This window comes from Vipera berus (genome assembly GCF_964194415.1).
Source record: "Vipera berus genome assembly, chromosome: 1".
NCBI lineage: Eukaryota > Metazoa > Chordata > Lepidosauria > Squamata > Viperidae > Vipera > Vipera berus.
In genome coordinates this window covers 181,745,661-181,759,712 of record NC_138202.1, presented here as the reverse complement: position 1 = coordinate 181,759,712, position 14,052 = coordinate 181,745,661, and the positions used below count along the sequence as shown (strand labels likewise).

At 42.0% G+C, this 14,052-nt stretch overlaps 1 protein-coding gene across 2 annotated transcripts in view; it reads left to right on the top strand.

Annotated features, from left to right (window-relative positions):
• Window positions 1–14,052, top strand: part of ERBB4 (erb-b2 receptor tyrosine kinase 4) — a gene marked incomplete at both ends in the record, with an annotated part of 1,087,596 nt that overhangs the window by 877,007 nt on the left and 196,537 nt on the right. For both annotated transcript variants that reach the window (XM_081313989.1, XM_081313990.1), the window contains one exon: window positions 13,890–14,022. In XM_081313989.1, the coding sequence (XP_081170115.1) occupies window positions 13,890–14,022 (133 nt within the window). The remainder of the gene's footprint in view (window positions 1–13,889; window positions 14,023–14,052) is intronic.

The following is a 14,052-nucleotide window of genomic DNA, read 5'->3' as shown; positions in this document are numbered from 1 at the left end:
ACAGATGAAGGCCATGGTCAGGAGAACCTTTGCACAATTGCATATTCTATGGCATCTCTGACCATTTCTGGATCAAGAACCATTGTGCAAGATCATTCATTCTCTCATCCCCTTGTGGTTGAACTACTCTAATTGTCTCTACATGAAGGTGATATTGAAAATTATTTGGAAACTTCAGCTGATCCAGCATACAGCTACCTGGATAGTGAGGAGCAAATTGAAATTTACCTATATAACATCCATATTTTAGCTGTCAGTCTTTGGGTGCAATTCGAGATGGTGTCATCATTACAATCCATCATGGCTCAACACCCGGTATCTATGTGATTGCCTTTTCCAGACTCAATCTGCCCAGCAAGTGAGATCAAAAAAAGGATTGCTCACTCCTAGATATTTTATTTTATTATTATATTTTATTTCATTTTACTTATTATTAAACATGTATGCCACCTGTTTTACCTGAGGCAAGATATGCAGTCCTCTTCCTTCTTATTGAGCTTCCAAAGGGCTATAAAGACATGACTCTTTAGGAAGGCATTTGGAATACAGAGGTTTGGTCTATGCCTATGAGATGGCATGTTCATTGTTTGGTGTGGGGTTGTTCATGTGTTGGGTTTTCAAATTATTATGTTTAAATTTTATTATAGCATTTCTTAAAGTTGCTTATAGCTCATAGAAATTTATCAGAACAGGTAGTTTTCATTTAGCAATCGTTCACAATGGCAACAGTGATGAAAAAGTAATTATTTATAAACTTTGCAGGTCTGTAACACAAAGGATAACTGAAGAAAGAACACAAGCACAGTTGTGGTTTCACTTATTGACTGCTTTGCTTTACAACTTAACAAGTTGCTGGATTCACTTAGGTCACTAAATGAGGACAACCTGTTTGGAAGCCTTAACAAACAAACAAACTTAACAAGTTGCTGGATCCACTTAGGTCACTAAATGAGGACAACCTGTTTGGAAGCATGAAATAAATAAATAAATAAATAAATAAATAAATAAATAAATAAATAAATAAATAAATAAATAAATAAATAAATAAATAAATAAATAAATAAATAAGAAAGAAGTATAATGCTGAAACTACAATTATTACCAAATAATAATGTAAAAACATCATTATAGAAAGCATATTATGAAAGAGCTAGGGAAGACTGCAACAGATATCACAGTTTGCCAGTATGGACATACAATTCCTTTGATATTAGAAATGTTTGGCAGCTCCTATACAGAAGATATGCAGTAATCAGCATTCAGCAATATCTGACATAAGACATGAAACAGAACAGGTCAGCTGTTCTATAACACCTACTGAATATAATGGATCAATTAATTTGCAGCAGAACTGCATACTATTTGCATTTATTTAGTTATTGAGAAAGGGTGTTTTGCAAATGTTAGTTCGAATATTAATTCTCAGGACAAGGTGGTGAGTTTTGAAATACTGCAAAGAAAAATAGAAGGCTTAGAATTACTTTTGGCTAAGCATAATTTATGAGTAGAAGATCAGTTGGAAACATTAACTTCTGCATAGGATTAGTCTGAAAATGAATACAGTGAAAGAAACCAAACCTTATTTCATCCCAATTCTGATAAATTATGTATGTCTTTTTTCTGGGACACGGTTCCAAAAGGCATAGTTAACAAATATTCCCAGTGTAAAGTTATTTATGTAAAATATTTATCAACTTCCTGTCCTGGAGTATATGTCCTAGTAATATACAATATTTAAACCATATAATAAATATTCCCTATAAAACAAACATGGCTTAAACAACCTTATGAATAACCAAAAGTAATTTTTTTCATAAACATAATACATGCTTTAACTAGAATGTTTGTATTTAGGGACATGCATGTTCTAAAGGGGGCTGTCAAAGTGAAAAACACTGCACAAATACAAGAAGATATCTTTAAAAATCACAGTGTTTTGATAGTTAATGTCCACTGAGCAAGTTATTTTACTGGCACAATATTGGGCAGCCTATAAACTTAATTTATAAGTTTTTATTTTACCTCTTTTTCAACAGTCACCTGGGATTTGATAGGTATGGCATTTACACAGATGCTATACTTGTACTATAGGGACGCGGTGGCTCAGTGGGTTAGGACGCTGAGCTTGTCGATCAGAAGGTCGGCAGTTTGGCGGGTCAAATCCCGAGTGCTGCGTAACAGAGTGAGCGCCTGTTACTCGTCCCAGCTTCTGCCAACCTAGTTCAAAAACATGTAAAAATGCAAGTAGAAACATAGGGACCACTATGATGGGAAGGTAACAGCGTTCTGTGCACCTTTGGCGTCTAGTCATGCCGGCCACATGACCACGGAGACGTCCTCGGACAAGCGCTGGCTCTTTGGCTTTGAAACGGAGATGAGCACCGGCCCCTAGAGTCAGAAACGACTATCACGCATGTGCGGGGGAACCTTTACCTTTACCTTTATACTTGTACTATGCCAGTAATGGTGATAATTTCAAAAGTCACTTCAAACATATCAGATATTACATATTTGGGTTTTTTTGCTGCTACCTTAAATAATTGAAAATCATGAGCCCAAGGCTTTTTTTCTCACACATACTTAAAAAAGTTGGAGGGGCAGCTTGTGTTCAAGCATAAATACTGGTTCATTCTGCAGAAAATTGTTAAAATTCTAACACAAAAGCATGCTGGAAGGAATTTACAGAGACTCTAAGGTGGCACATGTTCAGACTGTTTCATCACATTGTAAACGTTGTAACAAACTGCATTCTAAGTGTACCCTGCTACTATTAGATATCAGATCTGCAATAGATGTAAAGGTAGTCCTTAACTTATTATGACAATTGAGCCCAAAATTTCTGTTGCTAAGTGAAGCATTTAAGGGAATTTTGTCCCATTTTATTACCTTTCTTGCCACATTTGCTAAGTGACTCACTGCGGTTGTTAAATTAACATGGTTGTTACGTGAATCTTGCTTCCTCATTAACTTTGCTTATAAGAAGGTCGCAAAAGGGGATCACGTGACCCCAGGACACTGGAACCACCATAAATATGAGTCAGTTGCCAAGTATCCAGATTTTGATTATGTGACCATGGGGATGCTGAAATAGTCAAAAGTTTGAAAAATGGTCATAAGTCATTTTTTTCAGTGCCATTGTAACTATAAATGGTCACTAAATTAACTGTTGTATGTTGAGGATTATAGGGATTTATCGCTTTTCATTCCTAAGTAGAAAAAAAATGTGACCACATCTAGTTTATGTTTAATCTGATTCTGCTACAGAAAAGACATACTAATACACTGACCCTTGTGTTCTGGATTAAATATGAATTTGCTGAATGTACTTTTCTACAAAGGTGAATCAAAGGCAAATTTTCTTGCATATTTTATGTGCATATTGCAATATTGATTTTTGTTCTGAAATGCCAGCTGAGGTTTCTTATTCCCCTCAATTGGTTTAATATAAATTGGGTTTGGATTTAGTCTTACTGAAATAAAATTTAATGAGGAGAATATAGAAACAACTTGGATAGCTCATATTTTATTTATAGAATCCTTAGAATGACTCATTCTAGAGGGTTTTTGTTTTTACCAAACCGAAAGCAAAACTGGATTAAAAGAAGAATCAGAAAATCATAACAGTCCCAGAATATAAACATTTATCATCTTGATTTATAATGTTGGGTGGGAAAAGCAGTATTGACAAAAAGTAGAAGACAGTGATCACTTAATAGAAGCCTTCATCTCATGTTCAGTACTCCATGCCCAATTCCTTGTATAGAATACACACATCTCATGAGATAAGAAGATAAGAAGCTGACTACACATTTTTCCCTGTGTTCAATTATGTCTAATTTTTAGAGATTGCTTAGACAAGTCCTGCAGTTTTCCTGGCAAGGCTTTTCAGAGGTGGTTTGCCATTGCCTCCTCCTTAGAACTGAGAGAGTGACCCAAGGTCACCTGCCTCCTTTTGTGCCTAAGGTGAGACTAGCATTCAGAGTCTCCTGATTTCTAGCCTGATGCTAGCCAAACTGGCTCTCATTGCCACATTTGTCCTACTTAATCTGGCTACCAGCGGTATTCTGTGTACTTGCTTGCCACTTGTTATTTAAAGGTAGGAATTAAAGCCAATTAGTTTGAGTATAAAAATGTATAGCGAATGCATCATTGCAGTAGTTGGTGAGAGACAGGAACTTCCTTCTCTTTTGTAGGGCAAACTAATTAAGACAGGGGAAACTGTCCTCATTCTTAATTGTTGGGAGAATGCAAGGGGGCTTCTGTCCAGGCAAAAACAAAAAGCAAGCGCTTTTATAGTGCTGATTCCTTCTGACTTCAGCTGATTAGTTCTAGCAGGAATAGGCCATAACTTTAGCCAGATCCTGAATCTAGTTGGACTGCTCTGGACTAAAGCTATGATTCATGGGATTAAAAGGAATCCCTGTGGAGCAATTTCTAACAATGAATCTTCAGAGACTGGCAGAAAGGCAAGTATGTATAATATGTAGGTATTATATAGTTCCATTTCTGGAAAAAAAATGCCAACATGGGGAGGGACAGGGTCAAGTCTACCTTCTGATCATAGGGCCTCTCCAATACTGTTTCTGAGAAATGCTCATTCCAAAATAAAGAAAGCTGAGTGGTTATTGTAATACATTGGTTAATTATAGTCATAAGAAAGCACTGAAAAATGTTAGGTGACAAATAAAAATACTAGCTTAAGCAATGCACTTTAGAGTAAATGCTATTCAACTCCATCCAAAAAGAATCCCTTTATTTCCAAAGCAGTTATGTAATGTCCATGATTTTTTATTAATCTTGCACACTAATTTCTGTATTTATTGCTCAAAATTTGTAAAGATTTTTTTACGTAATACCTTGCATCTGTCTGCCTAAAACTTGGTAGGTTATCCTCACAAAAGGAAAGTGCTTTTAAACATTGCCTCATTATGTCCAGAAGCAACCTAATTACAGTTAACCCCTTCCTTCTTTGTAAAATTTAAAGGAATCTGATTCCCTCAAAAATGTTAAATATATTTGTATACTGTGTCTGATACTTTTGAAAAAAGTGAAAAACTGCAGATGTTTTTTTCACATGCTGTTCAATGGAATTGCACAATGGAACTGTGTTTTCTCCGATTCAGTTAAAATTATGAATTATTAAAATTATGAATCCATTTTATAGAGAGTACCAAATTTACTCAGAATCAAGTTTTGTGTTCACACTCACACACACAAACCCCCTAGATTCTAGCCTTTTCCCTTTCTTGCTTTCTTCTGTTTACTTCCTTTTGCAGAGTTGAACTGAGTTTTTGGAACTCAATATAATTTTGGGTAAATTACAAATTATGTTGTTTTGTATTTAAACTGTGAGACTGATCAGTTGGTTAAATGTCCACAGCATGACATGATCATTTGTTTTCTGTCAATACTGCAGTGCATATTGCATACTTGATTAAGTTCCCCAATTAAATGGTAGAAGAAAACATCAGATTAATTTTACTTGACTATTCCTGCTACCCGCTAAATGCCAACCACATCTGAGCTACTGCTGAATCACTAGAATGGATGTCACCATAGCAAACTGGCCCCTTAGCATATTACATGTTTCTGTGCAATGTGGTACATGCTTATATGTGTGCAAAGCACATTTTTGTTTAATATACCAAAATAAACACAGAATGAACCACATGTGATATGACTGAATGAAGCATGCCTGATGTATCCTTACTTGTTTTGAATGTGTAACAGAGAAGTCTCAGGCAGGAAAAACAATGTGGGAAAAGTTATAGATTCAGTTTGCAAATAATCTTTTTTGGTTTGGCAATCATAGACTGTTTTTGCCTAGAGAGCAGATTTTTGTTCATTTTTCTATTTTTGCCTCTTTTTTCCTGAGTAAAAAAAAAAAGATAAATAAGATGAGGGAATAGAAGGAAAACTCATCAAATCTGCAGATGACACTAAGCTGTCAGGAATAGCTAACACCCCAGAAGACAAGATCAGGATCCAAAAAGATTTGACAGACTTGAACACTGGGACCTATCCAACAAAATGAAATTCAATGTGGAGAAAAGCAAGGTTTTACATCTGGGCAGGAAAAACCTAAGGTACAAGTACAGATTAGGCGAAACCTGGCTCAAAACAGTAACTGGGAGAGGGACCTTGGAGTCCTAGTGGATGATTACTTAAACGTGAGTCAGCAGTGTGTGGCAACAGCCAAAAAAGCTAATACAATCTTTGGTTGTATAAGCAGAGGCATAGAATCAAAATCACATGTATTAGTATCGCATTATAAAACCTTAGTAACACCACAACTGGAATATTGCATCCAGTTTTAGCCACCACACCACAAAAAAATGTTGAGACTTTGGAAAAAGTACAAAGAAGAACAATTAAGATGACTAAAGACCTGGAGACTAAAACAAGTGAAGAATGATTGCAGGATTTGGATTTGTCCAGCCTATAGAAAAGAAGGACTACAGGGGACATGATAGCAGTATTCCAGTATTTGAGAGGCTGCCACAAAGAGGAGGGGGTCAATTTATTCTCCAAAGCACCAGAGGGCAGGACAAGAAACAATGGATGGGAGCTAATCAACGGAGAAGCAACCTGGAATTAAGGAGAAACTTCCTAACAGTGAGGACAATTAACCAGTGGAACAGCTTGCCTCCAGATGTTGTAGGTGCTTCATCACTGCAGGTTTTTAACAAAAGACTGGACAGGCACTTGTCTGAAATGGTATAGGGTCACGTGCTTGAGCAGAGGGCTAGACTACAAGACCTCCAAGGTCCCTTCCAGCTCTATTCTGATTCTGATTCTGAAGATATATATATAAAAAATTGTTTTTTCTCTTAGACTAAACTTGCTTCACCTGAAAAACCAGTGTAGAGGATTTAGTTATTTTTTTGACATGGTTAACTCAAGCTAAATTAAGCACTGTTTCTTTTTTAAAAAAATCAGATAAATGTGATAGAAGTTTGTGAAATTTCATCTGTTAATTTTTCCAATTTTCAGTGCTACCTGTTATGTATGGGGTTTAATAACACTGCAAGCAACAGCTCTACCGATACCACCAGTTGGCTCTGGGCTGAAACTGCTGCGGCCGGGAGCAGCATTTCGGCAGGAAAGCCAGGTTTAAAGCTATTGGCTGGAAGTGTACCTGGACTCTCGGCGGGAAAGCCAGGTTTCAATCTATTGGCTGGAAGTGTACCTGGACAGGTACAAATAGGGCACAGGTAACCCCTATTTTCCCAGTACAATCTACCACCTAATAAAGACGGTTATGCTGTACTCCTGTGCCTGGCGTCATTCATGTGTTCCAGAACCCACTACACAATAGTGTCAATGAAGGTGGGATACTGCTTCCTCTAAGAGCTGAACTCACTCGGGGACGGCATCGCTTGCTGGAGGAAAGAGGCATCTTTCCCCCCCATCAACAGCTGGCTAGTCACCATGCTAGTGGTCACCTCCGAAGCAGGACACCTGAACTGGACACAGCAGCATGGCACAGATAGGACAGATCCAGGCATTCGATATCCGCCACCCGGAACGTTGGGAACCGCACCTGGGACAGGTCAAATTTTACCTGCGGGTAAACCGGATCATGGAGGACAGCATGAAGGTGGCGGCCCTGATCTGCCTCAGTGGGTCCGCCATTTACAATTTGGCCGTAGGCCTGTGCTCGCTGGATGCCATCGGGAGCATCTCCTACAGAGACCTCATGGAGAAGCTTAATAAACACTTCAACCCACGAATGTCTGAACTGGGCTGACGGTTCCAGTTCAAACAAAGGGCCCAATGGCAGGGCGAGTCGGTGGTGGATTTCATCGTGGGCATAAGGCAGACTGCCCGCCTTGCAAATTCACAGACCTGGATGACAGGCTACGCGACCGGATCATCTTTGGCCTACGTGACAAGCAGCTGTGGCAAAAGTTGTTCGCAAGGCCCAACCTGACCCTCCAGGAGGTCTAAAATTAGGTTTTGGCCCATGACATGGCCAACAGCGCAGAGCAGACCACCCCTCGACCCAGCAGCCCAGGAAGTTCCATACATCAGGTGAGCGCTGTGCACGGCGGGAGCAGCGAAGCGGACAAGGAGGCCGAAATCAATGCGGCTCACTGGACCCCAGATCAACAACAACCCTAATGGCGCAGCATTCAGGGGGCCCAGCGGAAGCCTACGGCACCGCACAAGTGCACCGGCTGCAGCACGACCACCCTCAAGTGTGCCGGCTGCGGAGGAAACCACGCAAGGGCAGCCTGCAAATTCCACACGGCCAAGAGTCAGGCCTGCGGAAAAACAGGCCACATCGCCGCGGTCTGCCGGAACTGTTCCAGAGACGGCCTACATGAAATCCAGCCCGAGGACGCACCAGCAAAAGGTACTGGGGCCCAGCAACACATTGACTTTTTTGAAAGCTGGAGGGCCATCTGCCACACAGGGGTCCACTGGCTACTCACCCCCAAAATTAAATTAAAGATCCAGTTGCAGGATATTCCCTGCCAGATGGAGCTTGACTCCGGCTCTGTGGTCTCAGTGATCTTGCATGAGACATTTAAACTCATGTGCGGCCAGAGCAAGCGGTGGGCCCAATTGAGGCCTTCTGACATTAAATTAACCGACTTCCAACACCCCCCCCATTAAAATCAAGGAGGTGGCCACCTTGTCCGTGAGGTTCAGGGGGTTCCAGGGGCACTTGGATGTCCTCGTGGTCGAGGGCCGGAGGACTAGCTTAGTGGGGTTGGATTGGTTTAAGCCTTAGGCATAGGGATCTCAGGTATCCACAACACCCAGGCCAACAGCATCAAATCCATCTGCAAAACGTTTGCAGACGTATTCGATGACAAACTAGGTAGGTACACCGGGCCCCCCATTTCATTTAAGCTAAACCCCAACGTCCTACCAGTAAGAATCAAGCCCCGGAGAGTCCCCTTCGCTCTCAAACATAAGATTGAGAGCAAACTGGATAAACTAGTCAAACAGGGGGTGCTAGAGCCCGTAGACGGGGGAGAGTGGGAGACCCCGATAGTTACCCCTCTTAAATCAAACAGGGAGGTTAGAATCTGTGCGGATTATAAATGCTCGATTAACCGGGCCCTTAATCCGCACTCTTACCCGGTCCCAACAGTCAGCCACGTTCTTGCTTCCCTCCAAGACGGCACCATCTTTGCTAAGCTGGATCTCGCGCAGGCGTACCAGCAGCTCCCAGTTACCAGGGAGATGGCAGACGCGCAAACTATAGTAACCCACAAAGGAGCGTTTAGAGTTAACCGTTTACAGTTCGGTGTAACTGTAGCTCCAGGGATCTTTCAGGAGGTGATGGAGAGAATGCTGAAGGGCATCCCTGGGGTATGCCCTTACTTTGGTGATGTCCTCATCACTGGGGACACTGAGGAGGTGCTGGCTGAGAGACTGCAGGCAGTATTAAGCAGGTTCTGCTCTGCAGGTCTCAAACTAAAAAGGGACAAGTGTAGCATTGGAGTGGCAGCCACGGAATTCTTAGGATTCAGGATTGATGCCAAGGGAATTCATCTGGCTGACTCCAAGGTAAGGGCAATTAAAATGGCCCCTACACCCAAGAACAAGGCTGAACTGCAAGCCTTCCTGGGTCTACTTAACTTCTACAACTCATTCCTCCCACACAAAGTGGCTATAGCTGAGCCTCTGCACAGGCTCTTGGACAAGCAGGCAGTTTGGAGCTGGACCAAGGTCCACAAAAAAAGCTTCAGGGACATAAAAGACGTGCTGTCCAGTAATTCCACCATGACCCACTTCATAGAGACTAAGCCCATCTGCATTGCGTGCGATGCTTCCCCCTATGGAGTGGGAGCAGTATTGAGTAATTTGGAAGGGAATGGGGATCAAATACCTATTGCCTATTACTCCAGAACACTGTCAGGGGCTGAGAGGAATTACGCCCAAATCGATAAAGAAGCCCTGGCAATAGTGGCTGGAGTCAAAAAGTTTTACAACTACCTGTATGGCAGGGAGTTCACCATATTCACAGACCACAAGCCCCTGCTAGGGTTATTCATGACGGACAGGCAAACCCCCCAAATTCTATCCCCTAGGATGCTCAGGTGGTCCATTTTCCTATCTGCATATAACTGCAAACTGGTGCATAGACCAGGGAAGGATATGGGCCATGCTGACTGACTAAGTAAGTTACCAGTAACACACGCAGAACCTGATCCGGCACCTGCAGCACAGATACTGGCCATCCAAGACCTACCAGAATGCCCATTCCATGCAAAGGATATTGCTGCGGAAACAACAGCAGACAAAATCCTGAGCAGGGTCCAGACATGGGTAACAACCGGGTGGCAGGAGAAGAGTCCAGGCCCGGAATTCCAGGCGTACTTCACATGCAGGCATGAGTTATCCACTCATAAGGGATGTCTATTGTGGGGTAGCCAGGTAGTAATTCCAGAAAAACTAAGGGACAGGGTCATCCAATCATTGCACGAAGGGCACCCAAGAATAGTGAGGATGAAGGCACTAGCTAGGAGCTACCTGTGGTGGCCTGGGTTAGACAAGGCTATAGAAGAACAGGTAGCTGGGTGCTACACCTGCCAAAGGTCCAGGTCAGAACAGCCTCACATGCTTGTCCACAAATGGGAGGCAACACACACTCCATGGTCCCGGGTACACATTGATTACACAGGGCCATTCCAAGGGCAGCTATTCTTAGTGGTGGTAGATAGCCATTCTAAATGGCTAGAGGTAGTACCAGTCACTAGCATGACCATGGCAAAGACAATCTAAGTGCTCAGGGGACTCTTTGCCACACATGGCCTTCCTGACGTGTTGGTCTCAGATAACGGCCCTCAATTTACTTCTACTGAATTCCAGGCTTTCACGAGGAGCAACGCGATTAGGCACATCACATCCGCGCCTTTCCACCCGGCAACCAATGGACAGGCAGAGCGCATGGTGCGCACAACCAAGGACGCGTTGAGGCGCATCATCAGCGGGGACTGGCACCAAAGTTTGGCCCAATTTCTACTTAATCAACACACCACACCCTGCACAGCCACAGGAAAGAGCCCAGCAGAACTGTGTTGGGGCAGAAGGCTCATCACAAAGTTGGACAGGCTCCACCCCGACAGAGTGGCTGCAGAGACTGAGCAACCCAACCCCTCAAGAGAACTACACACAGGTGACTGGGTTTGGGCCAGAAACTATGGGCCTGGTCATGTGTGGATTCTGGGGGTGGTGGTTGACAGAACTGGGCCCTTGTCCTACATCGTTGGGGTGGAGGGGGGTCGACAGATCAGAAGACACATCAATCAGGTCAGGAGACGAGCTCCTGAAAGACCACGGGACAGCAACCAACAGATGGGCCACAAATCTGCATGACCAACCTAACTCAGAGGAGGACTGCATGGACCCAGAACTGTTGTCAGAAAGACCTGTCCAGCCCAGTCAACAACAGGCTCAGGATCGTTCAGACAACCTGGCCACAGGAACAAACTCTGGGGCGGGTCGACCAGGCGCGCCCAGAACCAACCTACACACTGACTCTGCTGCCCAAGACAGGGGGGAACCCCTGAGACGGTCAGCCCAGACTCATAGGCCACCTTCCTATCTCACAGACTATGTGCGGGCATGAGGGCAACAAAAGGTTACTTATAACCTGTATCCTGTACATAGTTAATATGGTATGTGTTATATGTTGGATGGTATTGTCTGTTCTTAAGGGGGAAGGGGTGTTATGTATGGGGTTTAATAACACTGCAAGCAACGGCTCTACCGATACCACCAGGTGGCGCTGGGCTAAAACTGCTGCAGCCGGGAGCAGCGTTTCGGCGGGAAAGCCAGGTTTAAAGCTATTGGCTGGAAGTGTACCTGGACTCTCGGCGGAAAAGCCAGGTTTAAATCTATTGGCTGGAAGTGTACCTGGACAGGTACAAATAGGGCACAGGTAACCCCTATTTCCCCAGTACAATCTACCACCTAATAAAGACAGTTATGCTGTACTCCTGTGCCTGGCGTCATTCATGTGTTCCAAAACCCACTACACAATACTATTAAATCAAGTATTGTACAATGGCATTTACAATTTTTCTTGCACATGCTTACCACATTTTAAAGTATTTTCATGAAATCTGCATAATTTAAATCAGTCTGCCACTGATGCCGTATGATTCTCCAGTTAAGAAGATCATCTCATGGTTTATCAACTTCTACCATCCCTTCACTCAAGCGTCTATAGATCTGTGGGAGAGTGATGTGTGTTGATGCTTTTAGGAGGTAATATAGACTAAGATATAAATGTGGGTGCCTGTTTGGTATGCTTCTGGGAAGTTCAAATATGAATGAGCCCCCACCCCATTTAAAAGATCAGCTTTTCCTCTTACCTGCCAGACTTCACCCAGACAATGCTTGAAATAGAAGGATTTGGGGACATACTGTAGCTCTTGATAAGAGGTTTATTGCAAACATTTAAAAATCCGTTGATTTAACCCATATCTACAGCACATTCAATGCTCAAGTCTCTTATCTTTTTCTTTTGCCTGTGGGTCATGGCAGGATGTGAATTAAATTGTATTCTTCGGTTGGGTAACACCTCTCTGTTATGATGGTAACAGGAATCCTGCTTTTCGCTTCTAATTCTTGCCATGGAATTAAGACATGGTGTCCTCAGATTGGGATTATCAGAAATAGTGTGGCTCAGAGCTGGCAGAAAGATGGGAGGCTATTGCAAAATCAGGTTTCTTCTTTTGTTCAATGCTTAGGTAGGTCATAGAACAGGATAGAAGGAATAAAATTACTATAAAAAAGAGCAAGGAAAACATTTGCATTTAACATTTATAGTCTTCCATTCATAGTCACAGATTACATTTGTAGTTTCCAGTGATAAGGAGAGTGCCATTCTGTTTTAAATATGATAAAGTCAGTGTCTTTTGGTGAATGTATGTGAACCAAGGTCAATCACAGCTATTACAATACTGTAATACATGAGGCAAGAAATGTGTTAATTAACTCATCAACTGCAGATGGTGTTCAGCATCCAAAATCATTAAACAGTCTTTGTGACATAGAAAGGATAAATGTTATGGGTCAAGTGTTAGCATCTAGCACTTGTATCAATAAAGAGCAATCAAGTTAAAATCTTTGTCTGCTTTGGCAGCAACTTTTCTTTGTGTTTATGTGTTCTTTGTTTTTATGGGTAAATGAAGGACAAGAACGTTAATGACAGCAGTGCTGTAGAGCTGAAGTACAAAAACTGAGCTATATGGAGACTGTGTTAATATTCACACAGCAGTCAGACTCCTCAATTTTAGCAGTCAAATAAGGTTTGAAAATACAGATCTAATGGGATCAATCCAGAAGAGAAAGGACTTGCACTCAGTTCTTGAATGCAGGCTTGTTAACTTCCAGTGTCCTAACCAAGTGAGCCACCCGTCTCCTAATTCACTGAACTATAAGAGGAGAAGACGGTATAGCATAATCAGATGAGCAAGATTCTGTTATTATAAGTAGTATCAATAAAAGTAATGTGAGCTTTCCTGTGGAGATGATTTCTTGACCTGGTCTACTTAGTGGCCTCACAGGAAAGTTGATTCTGCCTGGAGAAAATGGTCCCCTACGGGAAGGGGACACAACCCATATTGGGCATTATAGAGTTTCTCCATTAAGTGTTTTCATGTAAAGCTTTCTTTTTTCGTTAAATATTTTCAAACTATATGGTGGTCTGCCTTTTTATTCATCTAGTCCCTTTTTATTCTCCAAAGCTTGCATGATGGCTGTTTGTGTTTCTAACAACAAAAATTGTTGCATTATTTAGAATGTAGCAAAACTAACTGCACAATTTCATAAATGTACATGTATTTCTAAAATTTAATTTGAAAGTATGCACACTGTCTTATTCCTATGATTCAGCATTCTTCTTGGGTTCTGATTTGCAGAACCCCCCTGATTGCTGCCGGAGTGATTGGAGGACTCTTCATCGTCGTCATTTTGGGCCTTACATTTGCAGTTTACGTGAGACGTAAGAGCATTAAAAAAAAGAGGGCTTTACGAAGGTTCCTGGAGACTGAGGTAAAGATTTACCCCTTTTCTTTCCTGCAA